The sequence below is a fragment of the Schistocerca piceifrons genome, chromosome 2 (genome assembly GCF_021461385.2).
Source record: "Schistocerca piceifrons isolate TAMUIC-IGC-003096 chromosome 2, iqSchPice1.1, whole genome shotgun sequence".
Lineage (NCBI taxonomy): Eukaryota > Metazoa > Arthropoda > Insecta > Orthoptera > Acrididae > Schistocerca > Schistocerca piceifrons.
Genome location: NC_060139.1, coordinates 214,435,100 through 214,455,617, shown reverse-complemented (window position 1 = coordinate 214,455,617; position 20,518 = coordinate 214,435,100). Strand labels below are relative to the sequence as shown.

At 43.9% G+C, this 20,518-nt stretch overlaps 1 protein-coding gene across 1 annotated transcript in view; it reads left to right on the top strand.

Moving 5' to 3' along the window:
* LOC124775265 (probable cytochrome P450 6a13) overlaps positions 1–20,518 on the top strand; it is an 82,302-nt gene that overhangs the window by 21,315 nt on the left and 40,469 nt on the right. Inside the window, exon 2 of the mRNA XM_047250103.1 lies at positions 11,388–11,712. Coding sequence (XP_047106059.1) covers positions 11,388–11,712 — 325 coding nt within the window. The remainder of the gene's footprint in view (positions 1–11,387; positions 11,713–20,518) is intronic.

Below are 20,518 nucleotides of genomic sequence, written 5' to 3'. Positions count from 1 at the left end.
TCCTGAGTGAAACTGAAGAAGAATTAAATGATCTGCTGAACGGAATGAACAGTCTAATGAGTACACAGTATGGTTTGAGAGTAAATCGCAGAAAGACGAAGGTAATGAGAAGTAGTAGAAATGAGAACAGCGAGAAACTTAACATCAGGATTGATGGTCACGAAGTCAATGAAGTTAAGGAATTCTGCTACCTAGGCAGTAAACTAACCAATGACGGACGGAGCAAGGAGGACATCAAAAGCAGACTCGCTATGGCAAAAAAGGCATTTCTGACCAAGAGAAGTCTACTAATATCAAATACCGGTCTTAATTTGAGGAAGAAATTTCTGAGGATGTACGTCTGGAGTACAGCATTGTATGGTAGTGAAACATGGACTGTGGGAAATCCGGAACAGAAGAGAATCGAAGCATTTGAGATGTGGTGCTATAGACGAATGTTGAAAATTAGGTGGACTGATAAGGTAAGGAATGAGGAGGTTCTATGCAGAATCGGAGAGGAAAGGAATATGTGGAAAACACTGATAAGGAGAAGGGACAGGATGATAGGACATCTGCTAAGACATGAGGGAATGACTTCCATGGTACTAGAGGGAGCTGTAGAGGGCAAAAACTGTAGAGGAAGACAGAGATTGGAATACGTCAAGCAAATAATTGAGGACGTAGGTTGCAAGTGCTACTCTGAGATGAAGAGATTAGCACAGGAAAGGAATTCGTGGCGGGCCGCATTAAACCAGTCAGTAAACTGATGACAAAAAAAAAGAGTGGTATTTACATGTAATCACGCTGTAACAGCATGCGTTCTCAGAAATGTAAATGGTTCAAATGGCTTTGAGTACTATGGGACTTAACATCTGTGTCATCAGTTCCCTAGAACTTAGAACTACTTAAACCTAACTAACCGAAGGACATCACACACACCCATGCCCGAGGCAGGATTCGAACCTGCGACCGTAGCGGTAACGCGGTTCCATACTGAAGAGCATAGTACCGCACAGCCACACCGGCTGGCCAACAAAGGTACATGTATCACATTGGAACAACCGAAATAAAATGTTCAAACGTACCTACGTTCTGTATTTTAATTTAAAAAACCTACCTGTTACCAACTGTTCATCTAAAATTGTGAGCCATATGTTTGTGACTACTACAGCGCCATCTATCACAAAGCGAAAAAAAGTGGTCCAACTAAAACATTCATATTTCTTTACGTACTACACGAATATGTAATAAAAAGTGGAGGTTCCTATTTAAAAAAACGCAGTTGATGTCCGTTTGGCCCATGGCAGCGCCATCTAGCGGGCTCACCACAGCGCCATCTGATTTCCCCCTTCAAGCTAGACAAGTTTCGTTCTTTGTAGTTTTTTTCGTTTGAGGCTTATTTCGCGAAATATTTGGCCCGGTCACGATCAATGGACCACCCTTTATACTTAATAGAAGTATGACTCTTGAAGATGTCTCTGGAACTATATGTTTGCATCTGAACTTCTCATTAGTCTGACCCCCTTATCAAGTCGGATTAAGAGAGGAGACACAGAAGATCCAAAGAGGAGAAGCTCGTCCTGTCACGGGGTAGTTTGATCAACACAGCAACGTGTTGGAGAGGCTCAAACTCCAATGGCAGACGCTACAAGAGATGTTTTGTGCACCAAGAAGAGGATTACTGTTTTCATTGCAAGAGTGCACACTCGAAGACAAGTCGAGCAACATTTCACTCCCTCCCACAGATATCGCGAAATGAGAACAGCAAGATCATTAGAGCTCAGACAAACGTTTTATCGACAATCATTCTTTGCAAGCATTATTTGGGACTAGAACAGCGAAGGGGGACAATAACAGAAGTAGGAGAAAGACCTTCCACCATTCAGAGCAAAGTGACTTCCAGAGCACAAATGTTAATATATATGCCACGAACAGATAAAATTCAATTTCGTATGAATGGAGGACCTACCCGAAGTAGTTGCAGCGCTCTGTCGAGGATCTCCTCCACCCGCTGTCGGAGCGGTATAGTCAATCTCTCTGCATGTTTCCAAGCAATCGAGTGTTACCTGTCAGGAAAATTTCTCTAAATGTGCTGGCTAGGTGAGAGGCAGCAGTTGTTGAGAATTACTTCAAATGGACATTCTTGATACCTTTGGGTGCTCCACCTCACTTGGCCTTTCCCCACCCCCCTATTTCCCCATTTCCACTAACAAATATAACCTAAAGAAAGTGATGCTGTGCCATGTGGCCTGAGCTTGGAGCCATCTGATTCGATCCTGAAGTAAATTTAAACAACAGTAATCAAAGCTTATCATGAGAATAAAATGAAAAGGAATGGTTGTAGGAGTTGGAGGAGCCCAAATTTGACTCATTTATTGAATGTATTCTGCACAGTAGTTTTGCAGCCGAACAGGAACATGAATGCTGCGCACAGAATTCTGGAGGAAAGATTGCATTAGTGTTCAGTATCAGGTTTCAGATGAGAACAAGAGTCAGTTAAAAATGCAAGTTACAGAATGACAACAAGGAGGGCATCATAGGTTTCAGACGAGCGAGGGAGAGAAACACTACCAATGACGAGTAACATTGGAGCATGATGTATTCTATTCACAAGCAGCCACCTGTGAGCACAGCACCAATAATAGAGGAGTGTACCGGGGGTTGTCACAACTCTGGGCCGCTAGATGCACGATCTCTGATGATTGACGAAAGCAATCTAGCACCAACATAAAAACATGCCTAGTTGCATTCATCTGAATTCCAACGGCTGCCACATACAATGTAGTGCCAAAAATGGTCCAAATGGCTCTGAGCACTATGGGACTTAATTTCTGAGGTCATCAGTCCTCTAGAACTTAGAACTACTTAAACCTAACTTACCTAAGGACATCACACACATCCATACCCGAGACAGGATTCGAACCTGTGACCGTAGCGGTCGCGCGGTTCCAGACTGTAGAGCCTAGAACCGATCGGCCACCCCGGCCGGCAAAGTAGTGCCCGTCTCGCTCATAGCGGTGCTTCTATAGCAGTAAACGACGTTGCAATCATAGGCATCGCTTTTCTTCCACCAAATTACGTGCCTGCTAAATGCCATCCGGGTATTTTTCCGCCAAGTGGGTATTTAGGGCGTCGCCCGGCCACTCTACAGCCAGTGCGCGTTCATGAATCACGCCATCAACGCTCAGCAGCCCTTCGGATTTCGCACTCGGCTCTCGTTCTTTCTCTGGGCCTACGCTGGCCTCGTTTAGGAGCGCATTAGTCGGGAGTTCACGCTCGAGCTCTTGCCTCGCTCGGCTTCGTCTCAGCCATCCTCAGGTTACTGATTCACTGGACCTCGTCTCAACCATCCTCGAGACCATGCCTCACTGGAATACGTGTCAGCCACCTTCGATCTCACATCTCGCTGGACATCACTTCAGCCGTCCTTGAACCCACACCTGGCAGGACCTCGTCTCCAACCGTTAATGTGCTCACCACCTTACTGGACGTCCGTGCCACATACCACTCGCCACGGACTACGGCCTTTCGGACATCCTCTGAGTAAGAACATTCCCGTACCATTTCAGTGACACACAAAAGACGAGAATATTCCAGTGCAACGACGGTATCGACTTTCAGCCGAACCAAGTACCGCGAACTGAGGTCCCAAGAAACTGTGTTGTCGTACTTTGTTCTTTACATTGTTCCTAGCTATATGGGTACATAAACCCTATCGCGTTGCTTTTCTGGATTGCAAATACAAAAGCTTGTACCTAGCCTGTAGATCGTAGCCTCTTGGGAAGTTATGTAGATGGCGGCATACAGGTGGCAGATTGACCTTTTTATGTCCTATTTGGAAACCCTGTCCCATCAAGGAAACAGTATACTGACAGGGTAGACACTATTTTCTATTGTCACCCTGAAAGTTCTAAGAAAACTACACTACCGGCCATTGAAATTGCTACACCACGAAGATGACGTGCTACAGACGCGAAATTTAACCGACAGGAAGAAGATGGTGAGATCTGCAAATGATTAGCTTTTCAGAGCCTCACGCAAGGTTGGCACCGGTGGCAACACCTACAGCGTGCTGACATGAGGAAAGTTTCCAACCAATTTCTCATACACAAACAGCAGTTGACCGATGTTGCTTGGTGAAACGTTGTTGTGATGCCTTGTGTAAGGAGGATAAACGGGTACCATCACGTTTCCGACTTTGATAAAGGTCGGATTGTAGCCTATCGCTATTGCGGTTTATCGTATCGTGACATTGCTGCTCGCGTTGGTCGAGATCCAATGACTGTTAGCAGATTATGTAATCGGTGGGCTCAGGAGGGTAATAAGGAACGCCGTGCTGGATACCAATGGCCTCGTATCACTAGCAGTCGAGATGACAGGCATCTTATCCGCATGGCTGTAACGGATAGTGCAGCCACGTCTCGATCCCTGAGTCAACAGATGGGGACGTTTGCAAGACAGCAACCATCTGCACGAACAGTTCGACGACGTTTGCAGCAGCATGTAGTATCAGCTCGGTTACCCCTGACGCTGTATCACAGACAGGAGCGCCTACGACGGTGTACTCAACGACGAACCACGGTGCACGAATGGCAAAACGTCATTTTTTCGGATGAAACCAGGTTCTGTTTACAGCATCATGATGGTCGCATCCGTGTTTGGCGACATCGCGGTGAACGCACATTGGAAGCGTGTATTAGTCATCGCCATACTGGCGTATCACCCGGCGTGATGGTATGGGGTGCCATTGGTTACACATCTCAGTGAGCTCTTGTTCGCATTGATGGCACTTTGAACAGTGGACGTTACATTTCAGATGTGTTACGACCCGTGGCTCCACTCTACATTCGATCCTGCGAAACCCTAAATTTCGGCAGGATAATGCACGACCGCATGTTGCTGGTCCTTTACGGGCCTTTCTGGATACAGAAAATGTTCGACTGCTGCCCTGGCCAGCACATTCTCCAGACCTCTCACCAACTGAAAACGTCTGGTCAATGGTGGCCGAGCAACTGGCTCGTCACAATACGCCAGTCAATATTCTTGATGAACTGTGGTATCGTGTTGAAGCTGCATGGGCAGCTGTACCTGTACACGCCATCCAAGCTCTGTCTGATTCAATGCCCAGGCATATCAAGGCCGTTTTTACGGCCAGAAGTGGTTGTTCTGGGTACTGATTTCTCAGGATCTATGCACCCAAATTGCGTGAAAGTGTAATCAGATGTCAGTTTTAGTATAATATATTTGTCCAATGAATACGCGTTTATCATCTGCATTTCATCTTGGTGTAGCAATTTTAATGGCCAGTAGTGTATGTCATTACCTGGCTGTTCCTGTCAGCTTCCTTCCAGGAAGGTACTATTGCGCTCCTGGCCTCTGTCTTGTTCCGGTGTAAAATTCAAGCGCCGGCACCAGGGTCAGGAACGGCAGAGCAGAGAGGACTGTGAAGAAAACGTCAGCCAATAGTACGCTGACCGACCCCTCTCTAGGACGATACAGAGACCGCAGCGGCGTGTGGTAGAAGAGAATATAAGCGCCCGCACCGCCTGGCGGCGCCCCAGTTGAAGACTAGCCGTTCTACGAGCCCAACAGCAGCAACTTTGGAACCGTATTGTTTCACTTGTATTAGGAGTTGTGTATACTGAAGAGTTTTTTTAATTTTTCTGTCGCACATTGCTTGCGACACACCATTGTAAATTCTCAAAATTAAATATTGTCATTTATCTTACTGTAATAAAAAATTAATTGATGCGATTTGCTTGAATTGTTGCCTAGCGATCCGAGAAATAATGCTGGTGACAACCAACATTTACAGTTTAAAAGGCATAGCATTAAAAATAACATGGGTCAAAATTACAGAGGGAATAATGTCCGTCGGATTCTCGTCTTAGGGTATCCGGAAACTCCCTAACAAAATAAAAGTACTATTGCAAGTAGGCTGTTTAGATTTTTATGCTGGTAACGCCACGTAGCGCTCTATATGAAAATCACTGGCTGTGCTGTGTGCAGTCTGTGGCTAGGTGGCATTGTTGTAATATTCGCTATTGTAGTGTTGGGCAGTTGGCTGTTGACAGCGCGTAGCGTTGAGCAGTTGGAGGTGAGCCGCCAGCAGTGTTGGATGTGGGGAGAGAGATGGCGGAGTTTTGTGAGCGGATGATCCGCACGTGTGTCCATCAGAGACAGTAAATTTGTAAGACTGGATGACATGAACTGATATATATATATTATGACTTTTGAACACCATTAAGGTAAATACATTGTTCTTCTTTATCAAAATCGTTCATTTGCTAACTATGCCTATCAGTTGTTAGTGCCTTCAGTAGTTAGAATCTTTTATTTAGCTGGCATAATAATGCTGGTTGCTGTGTTGCAGTAGTTCAAGTAACGAAGATTTTTGTGAGGTAAGTGATTCATGAAAGGTATAGGTTATTGTTATTCAGGGCCATTCTTTTGTAGGGATTATTGAAAGTCAGATTGCGTTGCGCTAAAAATATTGTGTGCCAGTTTAGTGTTGATCATAATAAGTAAAGAGCGAAATGTCTGAGTACGTTCAGTTCTGCTCAGCTGTTTGAAAATCAAATAACGTAAGGGGTTTACCAGCACAGTAATTCAATAATTTTTCTAAGGGGACGTTTCACTATCACAATATTTTCGGTGTTGAGGGTGTAGAGTACTGACCTGTGATTTCTCCTCGCCGTAATCTCCAGCAATAAGCAAACATTTTAACAGTTAAAGTAATTACTGGTCAGTCTGCGACCAACTGAAATCCACAAGAAAATAAACGAAATAGAAGGAAATGACAGTTGAAGTGCAGGATGCAATCAGTGACACTTTTGCAGCGAGAACGAGTACAGACACGACACAGGCCTTGGTAATACAGATATCGAGAGGAAATACTTCCGAGTCTACCGCCTGACAAAGTTACTTGGGAGTACAGCAGGGCGAATCGACGAAAGAGTGCAGCAGAGTGAAGCGATGTCCAGCGGCAATTGCAGCAGGAATTTGATTGTTTACCGTACTTGGGGATAAGGTAAGGGAACGTAACATCGCAGCCGTATTTTGATAGTATTTATTTTTCAGACGAGTACTTTCAACGTTATATTTCCGTCATTATTAGATCCTACTATGAATCAAATAGGTACTTCCAGTCATCGGCTCCTGTATCATAGGACTCATACAATAAATAGGTGCCGTGTACCACTATTTATCAGGACTGTATATTACGAACTTGTAGTCGCAACTCATGAGCTAACTAAACTACTGGCCATTAAAATTGCTACACCACGAAGATGACATGCTACATACGAGAAATTTAACCGACAGGAAGAAGATGCTGTGAAATGCAAATGATTAGCTTTTCAGAGCTTCACACAATGTTGGCGCCGGTGGTGATACCTACAGCGAGCTAACATGAGGAAAGTTTCCAACCGATTTCTCATACACAAACAGCAGTTGACCGGCGTTACCTGGTGAAATGTTGTTGTGATGCCTCGTGTAAGGAGAAGAAATGTGTACCAACACGTTTCCGACTTTGATAAAGGTCGGATTGTAACCTATCGTGATTGCTGTTCATCGTATTGCAACAATGCTGCTCGCGTTGGTCGAGATCCAATGACTGTTAGCAAAATATGGAATCGGTGGGTTCAGGAGGGTAATACGGAACGCCGTGCTGGATCCTAACGGCCTCGTATCACTAGCAGTCGAGATGACAGGCATCTTATCCGCATGGCTGTAACGGATCAAGGATCATGTCTCGATCCTTGGGTCTCCAGATGGGGACTTCTGCAAGACAACGACCATCTGCACGAACAGTTCGACGACGTATGCGGCAGCATGGACTATGAGCTCGGAGACCATGGCTGTGGTTATCCTTGACACTGCATCACAGACGGGGGCGCCTGCGATGGTGTACTCAACGACGAATCTGAGTGCACGAATGGCAAAACGACATTTTTTCGGATGAATCCAGGTTCTGTTTACAGCATCATGATGATCGCATTCGTGTTTGGCGATATCGCGGTGTACGCACATTGGTAGCGTGTATTCGTGGTCGCCATACTGGCGTGGCACCCGGCGTGATGGTATGTGGTGCCATTGGTTGGTTACACGTCTCGGTCACCTCTTGTTCGCATTGACGGCACTTTGAACAGTGGACGCTACGTCTCAGATGTGTTACGACCCGTGGCTCTACCCTTCATTCGTTCCCTGCAAAACTCTACATTTCAGCAGGATAATGCATGTTGCAGGGCCTGTACGGGCCCTTCTGGGTACAGAAAATGTTCGACTGCTGCCCTGGCCGGCACATTCTCCAGACCTCTCACCAACTGAAAACGTTTGGTCAATGGTGGCCGAGCAACTGGCTCGTCACAATACGCCAGTCACTACTCTCGATGAACTGTGGTATCGTGCTGAAGCTGCATGGTCAGCTGTACCTGTACACGCCATCCAAGCTCTGTTTGACTCAATGCCCAGGCGTATGACGGCCGTTATTCTGGCCAGAGGTGGTTGTTCTGGGTACTGAATTCTCAGGATCTATGCAGCCAAATTGCGTGAAAATGTAATCTCATGTCAGTTCTAGTATAATATATTTGTCCAATGAATACCCGTTTATCATCTGCATTTCTTCTTGGAGTAGAAATTTTAACGACCAGTAGTGTAGCAATGAAGTGAACTGGTCCCAGCCTCGCCGTGCAATAAGTATTTGGCCAGCTCGCTCCTCCCTGATCCAGCTGTCCCACCACAGCAGCCATGGCGTGCTTTCAGTTCCAATGGCCATTTACTCTGCTAGTGACCGCCCACTTCTTGTTGCCAGCTCACTCCCCAACACCAGACTCGTTCCTTGTCAGTTTCCTCTCTCCTCCATCCGTCCTCGCGGTGGCAGCTACCTGTATGCGTTCGCGCCGCAGCGGAGTCTAGGACTTGCTTAGCCACCACTAACGCGTCGATGGCACGGATCTGAGGCAGCCACGGCTGCGTGACGTCTTACAATGGCATACTACGTAATACGCATTACGTGTGTGGTGGCAAGTGCTTCTGGTACCACCACAATTTTCCAATTCACCTCTTCCATTTTGGAATGGTGATTGGGACATGTAATGTCACTGATTACTCGTCGTGATCATTTCCCGAGACGTATGTGGGTGAAAGTGATATATAGGCCGATACTTCTTGAAATATAAGCTTTCGGAATTTCATCAGTAATCCTCTCCTTGATGCACAACAATTTTCTTGTAGTACCTGCCACTGGAGCTCGTAGCGCACTTCTGTGCAACTCTCGCGCTGGTAATGAGTCTGCCTTTTTTTGCCTCGTTTGTTTGCCACACTAAGGTGACACAACCTGTTAACTCCAAAGAGGCACTATACAGAGTATTTGATTTAACTTGAGTCAAGTACATCTCGATAATGACGCATCGTGAGAAAAAAAATGTTCTACATGAAAAGTTTGTATTAGTAAAGGGGACATCTGTCTGTGGTACAACTGGCTACCTCCTAACCATACCTCGTGCGTGGGGGAGGGTCAACTTTGCATTTTCACGCAGCAGACATTGAAGTCTGGGCAGCTACAACCTGGATGTATCACTCTGAAAAGATAGAACCGCTTTAGCTGTAAATCATTTATTTATAGGCACGACCGATTCTGCAGCATTTTATCTGCATCATCACTTGCGATCTGTACAAACTGGTAGACGAAGACTCTTGTAAGGCACCAAGAAAATATAACTAAAATGATAAAGTGTATTTGCAGTCGACATACAAAAGGCTTGTTCATTTCGAAAAAAGAGAAGGGAATGACGCAGCTTTCTTCATCAGCAAATTTTCGCAAATAGCAGACTTCAAAAATAAAACCACATAGAATGCTACCATGATACCTAGAAGGGAGTAAACTAACAAGAATAATTTTCTAATAAGTAGCTACCAAGCAGGTAAAATATTAAGAAATTCCACTCACCATGAGTAAGAGTTGAAAGTTTACTAGCCGTCTGTTTTGCCTCCTTCCATTAATCAGCACACACTATTTGCCGCTTGTTGGTCTGTAGATATGAGAGACACATGATTCTCATCACTTTATTTAACTTTGATTACCGTACTTGATTCTGAGTATTGTAATTGAAAAAAAAGCGCTGGACTTGTGTCGTTTCGGACAAGGGAATTCGTGGAAACGTTGCGGTTCGTTTTCCCAGAAGTTGGGGAACGGCTGTGGCACAAAACACTGTGGAGAACGGGACAGTCCGCTCACCACTCAGAGGATTAGTACGTCCCTAGCTTACGCAGGTGGTAGAGACATTACAGTGACACCTGCGGAACTCTCATGTCACTCAAATAAGGTCGGTATTTTCGGAGTTGTGGAGTACGGTACTATCCGGTGCCCGGCTAGCGGGTTTAAGCCTTAAGGACTGACCTGTCACCTAGTAACATCTGGAGAGAACTCGCCGTTTTTGAAGAGACCAGGCTTGCTGATATGGGAACGAGACCTGGTGGAGTTCCCGTCGCGGTCGGTTTGCCTGTTGGAAATGTTAACTGAAATGAGCGGAACTGCCAGACGGAACCGTGAAAGCGTACCATCACCATCGCAGGATGCAGCGCACCCTTTTTTCCGCCACTGGTTGCCTTTGAACTGGAGCACACTTAGGGGGCCAATACGCATTGGTTGAACCACGAGTCTGAGGGTGGAGTTTGAACGCTATTCTTGTAATCGTGGTAAAGATGTAAAAGGGGATGTCAAACAGTTAATAGGGAAGAGATGGTATGCCGAATCTGTATTACATTCACTATTTCAGATAACTAGAGGAATTATCGCTGCTAATGGACTGAGATGTGTAAGAGATAGATTTGTCATTTCAGTAATATGCGTGTAAGAGATAGATATTGTAGCTATTGATGTCTGATAAAATCCTAGGTGTTACAAAACTTAAACTGTTATTATTCAACTCATTAACAGTACATACTTTTAATTAAGAATGTAACTGTGTTAATGTTAGTTAGGAACATGGGATCGTTTTTAGAAGAGAATATGATTAATGGATATCAGCTCTGCTACTAATCAAACAATCCTATTGCTGTAAATTAACTGAATTGTGATAACAGTTTGTTAATAGAGAGCTTACATGTCCCATTACTGCTGCCAAATGTACACCAACCAGGTTAAGGTGAGTGGTACACTTACAACCAGCAGACTGCTACAGGATCAGAAGCTTCGAGTAGGGCGTTACTAGTACAACACTGTAGAGTTATGACTGCTTGTGAATGTTCGTCTTTGTATTATACTGTTTATCTGCGTGCTGTCGACGGATTTGGCTTTTCGCTCAAGCTTTACGGTTTCCATAAGAAATCTGAAAGCTTGGTAACAGACCAGGAAATTAAAGGACGGCTGTCACATTGTTTATGGAACATTACTCATTTTCTTCCAGACTAGGGAATCCATGGACGAAGACAGCCACTTTGGGAGAGCATATGCTCATCCTGACCGGCGTCTTGTGGGAGGAGATGCGTCTGCGAACCAACCTGGTGTTCACCGTGGACCACATGAAGCGAGACTTCTTCCTGGTGAAGGAGTGTTGCACACGGCTGCAGGACTCGGTGAAAGCTCGCATCAGCGGGCAGCCCAGTCGCGACTTGGAGCTCAAGGACCTGCTGTCGTCGTTCACCACTGACGTCATCGGAATGTGTGCATTTGGTATCGAGTGTGGAGCTATCGACGACCCAAATTCACAGTTTCGACGTTTTGCCGATATGGTAAGCTTGATATAAATTTTATTTTGATCCCAACAGCTTCACTGTGGCCATACCGTTCAAGTGTATGTGCCACTGTTTTGTACTAATACTAATCACATTATTTTGTTTTACTTTACCCCGCTATGACACGTTTTGAATACATACGAAGGCCACCTATTAATATGTTAAGTAAACGATGAAACAAAAACATTTTTGGTACGTAGCGGTATTATTGTTTGTCAAAATATTCGCCAATTGTGAGCACAATACCACTCTGATGTTGGTGTTTCAAAAACATGGTTTTAGAAGGATTCAACAATTTCCTGGTGTGATAAAAACCGCTGTCAACGCAATGTTTGTTGACCAGTGGTGATTCAGGTTCCCAGATCGATAACTTGACTACTGGCAGAGGTAACTGCTTTAGAATAGAGCTGCGACCTCTATACTTGTCGCAAAAAAACGAAAGGTAATAAAATAAAATCCACGTGTAGCTGTGGAAATTCTATTTCCAAAACAAAAACAAAAGGAGGCGTCAGGCGATAAGTCAGGTAAATAAGAGCACGAAAATACTAATTCGCCGTTATTCTCCGCTGGCATTGTCACAGTCAAGGCCGATGCGAAATTTTCGGATATTTAATGTCATTTCATCTGTGAATTGTGGTAAGTACACTACCTGACAAAAGAGGTAAAGCAGCCAGAGGGGAACGAAGAAATGGAACCTATCATCACCGTATGAGAGGCTCTGTGATTACAAAATTAAGTCAAATTTGCAAAGAACTTGGCGGCATGAGCCCATTTAACATTCTGACTTGCACGAATGTGCCCCCTTCATGATCAACAATTTCAGAAATACTTCCGCACTGTACAGTGGCAACGCTGCCGGCGTTTACGCGCTACTGTGTACACTGAAGAGCCAAAGAAACTGGTACACCTGCCTAGTATCGTGTAGTGCCCCCCGTGAGCACGCAGAAGTGCCAGAACACGACGTGGTATGGACTCGATTAATGTCTGAAGTAGTTCTGGAGGGAACTGACACCATGAAGCCCGCTGGGCTGTCCATAAATCCATAAGAGTACGAGACAGTGGAGATCTCTTCTGAACAGAACGTTGCAAGGCTCCCAGATGCGCTGAGTAATGTGCATGTCCGGGGAGTTTGATGCCCAGCGGAAGTGTTTAAACTCAGAAGAATGTTCCTGGAGGCACTCTGTAGCAATTCTGAACGTGTGGGTTGTCGCATTGTCCTGCTGCAATTGTCCAAGGCCATCGGAAAGCACAACGGACATGAATGGATGCAGGTAATCAGACAGGATGCTTACGTACGTGTCATCTATCAGAGTCGTATCTAGACGTATCACTCCAACTGCACACGCCCCACACCATTACAGAGCCCCCACCAGCTAGAACAGTCCCCTGCTGACAGCCAGGGTCCATGTATTCGTGAGGTTGTCTCCATACCGGTACAGGTCCATCGATTCTATACAATTTGAAACGAGATTCGTCCGACCAGGCAACATGTTTCCAGTTGTCAACGTGATCAACAGTCCAATGTTGGTGTTGACGAGCCCAGGCGAGGAGTAAAGCTTTGTGTCGTGCAGTCATCAAGGCTACACTAGTGGGCCTTCGACTCCGAAAGCCCTATCGATGATGTTTAGTTGAATGGTTCGCACGCTGACACTTGTTGATGGCCCAGCATTGAAGTCTGCAACAATTTTCGGAAGGGCTGCACTTCAGTCATCGTTGGTCCCGTTCTTGCAGGTTCTTTTTCCGGCCGCAGCGATGTCAGAGATTTGATGTTTTACCGGATTCCTGGTCTTCACGGACACTCATGAAATGGTCGTACGGGAAAATCCCCACTTCATCGTTACCTCGCAGACGCTGTGCCCTGTTGCTCGTGCGCCGACTATAACACCACATTCAAACTCACTTAAATCTTGATAATCTGCTGTTGTAGCAGCAGTAACCGATCTAACTGCGCCAGACTCTTGTTGTCTTATATACGTGTTGCCGATCGCAGAGTCGTATTCTGCCTGTTTTTCGGTGCTTCAGTGTACAAAGCTACTTGTAATGTAAATATTACAAGGATGACCGTGGCGACGAAAAATAAAGTCAAGCTGAAAGGAATTGCATCCTTCACTGTCGTGGTTTGCCCCTGTCTTTTCGTTGGAGGAGTACTGAATTTTGCCACTAGTATACCTGATTCGTTTTCAGGCTGGTTGACTGCTGCCATTGCACGGTGCGGAAGTATTTCTGAATTGGTGATCTTGAAAGTTGTATACTGCCACAAGCTGGCCCACAGCTGTTGTGACTGCTCCTTTATATCGTGGATTCTGTCACTGGGACAGAGTTGACGTCCAAGGTGCTCCTTCAAATGTTCTGTCGATAACAGATATAGCGACCTTGCTGTCCCCTGGAGTACCTCACCATGACTCTGCAGTTCTTAGACACACGTTCCATGTGTAGAGGAACATTGTCCTGTTGAAAAATGGCACCATGATACTGTCGCATGAGAGGTAACACGTGAAGACGCAGGATCTCGGTGATGCACTGTTGTGCCTCGGAGTCTCTCGGTCGCCACCAGCCTCGAGCTAAAAACGTGTTCGTTTTTTTCCCCCTTACAAGAATGTTGGACGTCTTGGACCACTCCCCAGATCGCTTCCAGACTCGCCAACGATGGTCACTCAGAGTGGTGCACACCTGCGAGTCAGCTTTGAACAACCTGCTCACAGGACCGTATTTTCCTAGCCTGGCTGCTGATAGTCTCCTACCACGGATGTGGGATGATACAAGGAGTCAGAGTTCGTAGTGATAGACGGTAAATCATCGACTAGAACATAATTGATATCTGGCGTTCCGCAAGGTACTGTCAAAGGACCACTGCTGTTCCTAATTTACATAAATGATCTAGGTGATAATCTGAACAGCCCCATTAGATTGTTCGCAGATGACGCTGTAATTTACCGTCTAGTAAAATCATCAGACGATAAAAAAAAATGGACCAAATGGCTCTGAGCACTATGGGACTTATCTTCTGTGGTCATCAGTCCCCTAGAACTTAGAACTACTTAAACCTAACTAACCTAAGGACATCACACACATCCACGCCCGAGGCAGGATTCGAACCTGCTACCGTAGCGGTCGCGCGGTTCCAGACTGTAGCGCATAGAACCGCTCGGCCAACCCGGCCGCAGGCGATCAATTCCAATTAAAAATAATTTAGAGAGAATTTCTGTATGGTGCGAAAAGTGGCAATTGGCACTAAACAAAGAAAAGTGCGAGATCATCAACACGGATAATAAAAGAAATCCGATAAATTTTGGGTATACGATAAATTACACAAATATAAGGGCTGTCAATTCGACTAAATACCTAGGAATTACAATTACGAGCAACTTAAATTGGAAAGACCACATAGACAATATTGTGGGGAAGGCGAAACAAAGACTGCCTTTGTTGACAGAACACTTAGAAGATGCGACAAACCCACTAAAGAGACAGCCTACATTACACTTGTCCGTCCTCTGCTGGAATATTGCTGCGCGGTGTGGGATCCTTACCAGGTAGGATTTACGGAGGACATCGAAAAAGTGCAAAGAAGGGCAGCTCGTTTCGTGTTATCGCGCAATAGGGGTGAGAGTGTCACTGATGTGATACGCGAGTTGGGGTGGCAGTCGCTGAAACAAAGGCGGTTTTCTTTGCGACGAGATCTATTTACGAAATTTCAATCGCCAACTTTCTCTTTCGAATGCGAATATACTTTGTTGACACCCACCTACGTAGGGAGAAATGATCCTCATAATAAAATAAGAGAAATCAGAGCTCGAATGGAAAGATCTAGGTTTTCCTTTTTCCCATGTGCCATTCGAGAGTGGAATGGTAGTGAAGTAGTATCAAAATGCTCCGATGAAACCTCTGCCAGGCACTTAAGTGTGAACTGCAAAGTAACCATGTAGTTGTAGATGTATTCATCCTCGGATGGCAGATGCAGCTGTACCTGGTATAAAGAACGGCGATGCTCCCACGTGGTAGTCATAACCTTGACTACGAGTGTGTCCCACGTTCCCAGGCTGTCCCACAATGGGCTTGTGTCAGATCCGGATGCTTAACAAACCTGGGTACTGTACGATTCGAACAGCTGGAAGGTGGGGTCTAGATTGAAGGAGTCTAGACTGAGACACCCTTTCTAACTCTGTCAGATGCCGACAACGCTGCCTCATACGAGTATGTATGATCTAGTCCTTCATAGTATATAGCCTACCACGCTTGGTAACAACACTAGACACGAACAGCACTAATGAAATAATGGTGGCCGTTCTACGTCACGAGTCTAATCATTTACATACACATTGTGGTGTGCGCATGTACGAAGTTACGATCACAACCGTCTATGTTTTGTGGTTGCTCCCCTTTTTTGTCAGGTGGTGTATGTTGCTGTTCACCATTCAGCATTAACTATTCTCCGACCTTTAAAGCTGAGATGGCGACAAGCTCAGAGTTATCAAATAAACAAGCTATAATTTTCTTGGTGACGCCTCGCGAATCAACTATGTTTGTTGGTTTCAGTTGACCTTGGTTAACATAATAGTTGTCAGCTCCTTAGATTTCGCCTCCCGTTACTATATGTATACGGATTAGTCGAGTTACACGAGCTTTTCCTTACAGCAATCGACATTAAACGGTTTTTGTTTACACTTAGCGTTTAATGGAACGGTATTACGAAAAACGGAACATGTAATCTGAGGGTCTTTTCACTATCATCATAAAGACCTATCAGCAGTGCTATTAATCACATCTTCCGAGTTTTAGAAAGCAGTCATCTTCAGAAAAGACAACTGCTTGGCATAATTCCGTCGTGGTCGTGCTTGCATCAGTCGTGAATTTCCTGGAGGTCGACCAAAATCGGTTGTAGTTCCAAAACACATGTAAGCTTGCGCAACGTGACTGAAGAGGTTGGACATAAAGACAGATACATCTTTAGGCATATTGAACACTGCACTGCACTTGATTCTGCACCAACTTATAGCTGTGTAGATCTCTTCCTGATGGATTCCACAGAATGTGACCAAAGGCTTGTGTCAATTGGCATAAGGAAATCCTCGAACATTTCGACCAACGAAATGCGAAGTCTGTAAACAAAACGTTAGCGGGCGACGAAAATGGGGTACATGAGTGTGAACCGAAAACTAAGCAGCAGTCAGATATTCGTGTGTTCCAAGATGAACTAAAACCAACAAAATCGCAAAGCACTTTACAAAAAAAAAAAAAAAAAAAAAAAGAATCGCTTGTTTTTTTTTTTTTTTTTTTTTTTTTTTTTTTTTTTTTTTTTTTTTTTTTTTTTTACACTGTATGAGCGCACTAGTGCAATGGGTTGGATAAAGTTGTTGGTTTGATTATTTTTATGTCACAAGGGGTCGATTGTGCACCGCCGCTTTAAAGCCCAAATATTCAACATCGAAATGTTCCGCAAATGCGTTTGTAGTAGATTGGACATGAAAAAATTTAAAAAATGCACAAGTGCGAGAAGGATTCGCTCTCTGAACGTTCCTTACAAACTTAATTTTAGTATACAGATAGTGCATCTACACCTTTCGATGAATGAGTTTGTGACTTTCAAAATGTGACATAAATAGTCGCATCTTTTGTTTGCATAGACCTAGAATGTTAAATTTTTTCACCGCCAAGGGATTAGATTTTAGCAGCTGACATACATTTTTATTTGATACATCCATCTGTCCCTGAGAACAAGGTGTCTCATCAGCGGTACAGACAGGTTGACAGTAAGTAGCAGCCAAGGTGGTGTAGTGTTTATCGCATCTGCCTAGTGAGTAGGAGACACAGGTTGGAATCCCTGCCTTGGTACAAATTTTCATTCACTGCTTCAGTCTGCATGTATATATCATAGATGTTTGGGACTTGAAAAAGTATCTAATACCATGTAATTTCATTTGATTAAAGCACCTGTGCCTGGGTTTCAGGCGGCATTCCCCGTTTCGTTGGATGCTGAAGTGCTATTCCAGTACTGTCGGAGAGCCTTTGCAATGCTGTTTGAGTTTAGGGGCAATACCAAGTGCGCTGAGGAGCGAATGGGAATTTGAATTGAAGAGGGAGGCGTGTTACGGTAGTCCGTGCAGTTGTGCAAGGCGACTGTGCCAGGGTGGCGTAGTGGTTAGAGCATCTGCCTAGTGAGCAGGGGATGTGGTTTCGAATCACAGTATTGGCACAAATTTTCATTCGTTGCTTCAGTCTGCATATATACTTTATCTGACGAGTGAGTTTGCGAATGTCAAAATATGTCACATAAATGGCCGTATATTTTGAGCGCATTGATGTAAAAGTTTGAATGTTGTACGCCACCATGCTACCGTGGACCTTAGTATTTCACAGAAATTTCAACTTGTTATCACTACCCGTGCCTGAGAAAAATGGGTCTTTGCAAACGGACAATCAACTCGATAACAAAATGATCCAACAAGTGTACCGTTTTTGCTGACTGAGGTATGGAAACCTAAAAAAGACATTTAAACATGTAAAAAACTTGAAAATCTGTGAAATAAATGGATCAAATCCGATAGGATAATGATGCTGACACAACTGGATATTTCAACACCTTTTTTATGTCTAGAAATCGTGAGAAAAGTTTAATATCAAATGCAGTCCTGCATCATGTTCTAATTGACTTCACCTAATAATATAACTAACGTTTAGAAACTGGTCATGCTTTCGTAATAAAGTAACTATACAATTGCAGCGGTGTTTTAATTCAACACATACGAGAATGGTGGCTTCATATAGACTTTTGGATTGAATTCAAACAACTGAAAAAATATTAGTTTATGCAATGTGAACAGGGCATACAATGTATTTTTGAGCAATGGTCATTCAACTACGCACCAATTCACAAAATCAGCAGCAAGTTTTCAAAGATCAGTAAGCGTAGCTACCCACAACTCACTGCGGCATAAACTAAAGTCCTTGATCTTCAAAAACTATAGTTAAATGTGAAACAAGTCCATAAATACACTAACTCTAACATTAAATGCAGCAATAACTACAGTTACAACTGTCTCAGATCATGCAAACAAAATTAAAGTTCATATTGTCGTGTAAAAATGAATCACCGAAAAACACTCAAATTATTCTAAATCATATTAATGGAAGTTAGAAGTAATGGTATTCTAACAGTTCGGTCGCAAATATTTATGCCTTCCTCTCCTACCAGTCATTTTGAAAGTCACTCATTTATGATCTAATTTATTTTCCATCCCTTCATATAATTTATCACACGGCAGGCTGTGTGGGTGTATTTAGGTTCTTTATAGCTAGAATTTATGACCCAAAATGGCTCCCACAATCAAGCAAATCTGCCCAAGACCAGTTCCCCACTCGAGGCCACAGAGGACATGACTCAGTGTAAAAACGGCTGGAAATTTAAAAAATCCAACTGAGATATATTGCTTATTGCACTGCCTATTAATTTAAGTACTTTTTGCGTCCCTCTTGATTTTCATGTGGTAGAATTAAGTTAGAAAACATGCTACAGCCAATATTGATTAAAAAAGGGTTACCATACTTTCAATTACCAACTTTCAACTAATTTTCAAAGTTGTCCAAACAACCCCTTGCATTTGCTTTTCAGTATCACCCAACTACTATTCAAGATCGCCATCCCAAGACGCATGCAGACTATAGTAAATACGGGACGTTCGTGATCAGAGATCTGTAATTATATTTGCATATTATGACAAGCAATGCGTGTGTTTTGTACATACACTGTCACTCCCGACCGGAAAATTGCTATTTAGGGAGAAAGGTAGTGGCACTTATTTATTAATGCTATATCATCCTGAATTTATAGCATTATAGCTAGACAGCTGTACTCTCTCCCTCCATGGTAAACTGATACACCCTCCAAACATGCTCCACAGCCGCGCTCTATTTGCGACATATTTGATGAATGTGATGCGCGATTAGATATCTTTAATCGTATATGAAGGGCTTGTTTCAATAGAGGTACAAGTCCATTACCTACACTTTTCTGCCTATAATGCTTCTGAAATTAATGATCCAAACAAACAGATAGAAAGGTTCATCTCTAGTAACAAGCCATATGCTTCAATGTTTCTTGTATCTCAACTGAGATTTTTCAGAGCTGATTTAACTTTAGGACTCTGTATCTCAAAATGAATTGAAATAAGCCGTTCATATGTATTATGACAAGAATCATGTATGTGAAACTTCCTGGCAGATTAAAACTGTGTGCCGGACCGAGACTCGAACTCGGGACCTTTGCCTTTCACGGGAAAATGCTCTACCAACTGAGATACCCAAGCACGACTCACGACCCGTCCTCACACCTTAAATTCTGCCGCTACCTCGTATCCTACCTTCCAAACTTCACAGAAGCTCTTCTGCGAGACGAGGTACTTCTTCACCATCCCTAAAAGACTGTAACGTCGTCATAGTCACCCTGAATGTGTGTTTTTTAACATATCACTACTACATGCATGATTGGAGGGACTCAGACAAGTTCCTAGATAAATAGACCATGCAATATGCTAGCTAACTCACTTGGATTTCTTATTTAAATTTCCCACAACGTCTGCTCTGGGATACGTCCATTGTGATGCCATAATGGTGGACTTAATTGGGGTAGCAATGTTTGATTGTGACAACCATACTGCGTCATAAATTATAGCGATGAAGATTCTAAATAAACACTCATAGCCTGCCATATTTGGGCAATAAATTACTGTTAATGCTTGGAAATTGCACGCATGAAGTTATTAAAACTTCCTTGAAATGTTAAAGAGTCTAACACCTGCAGAAAATT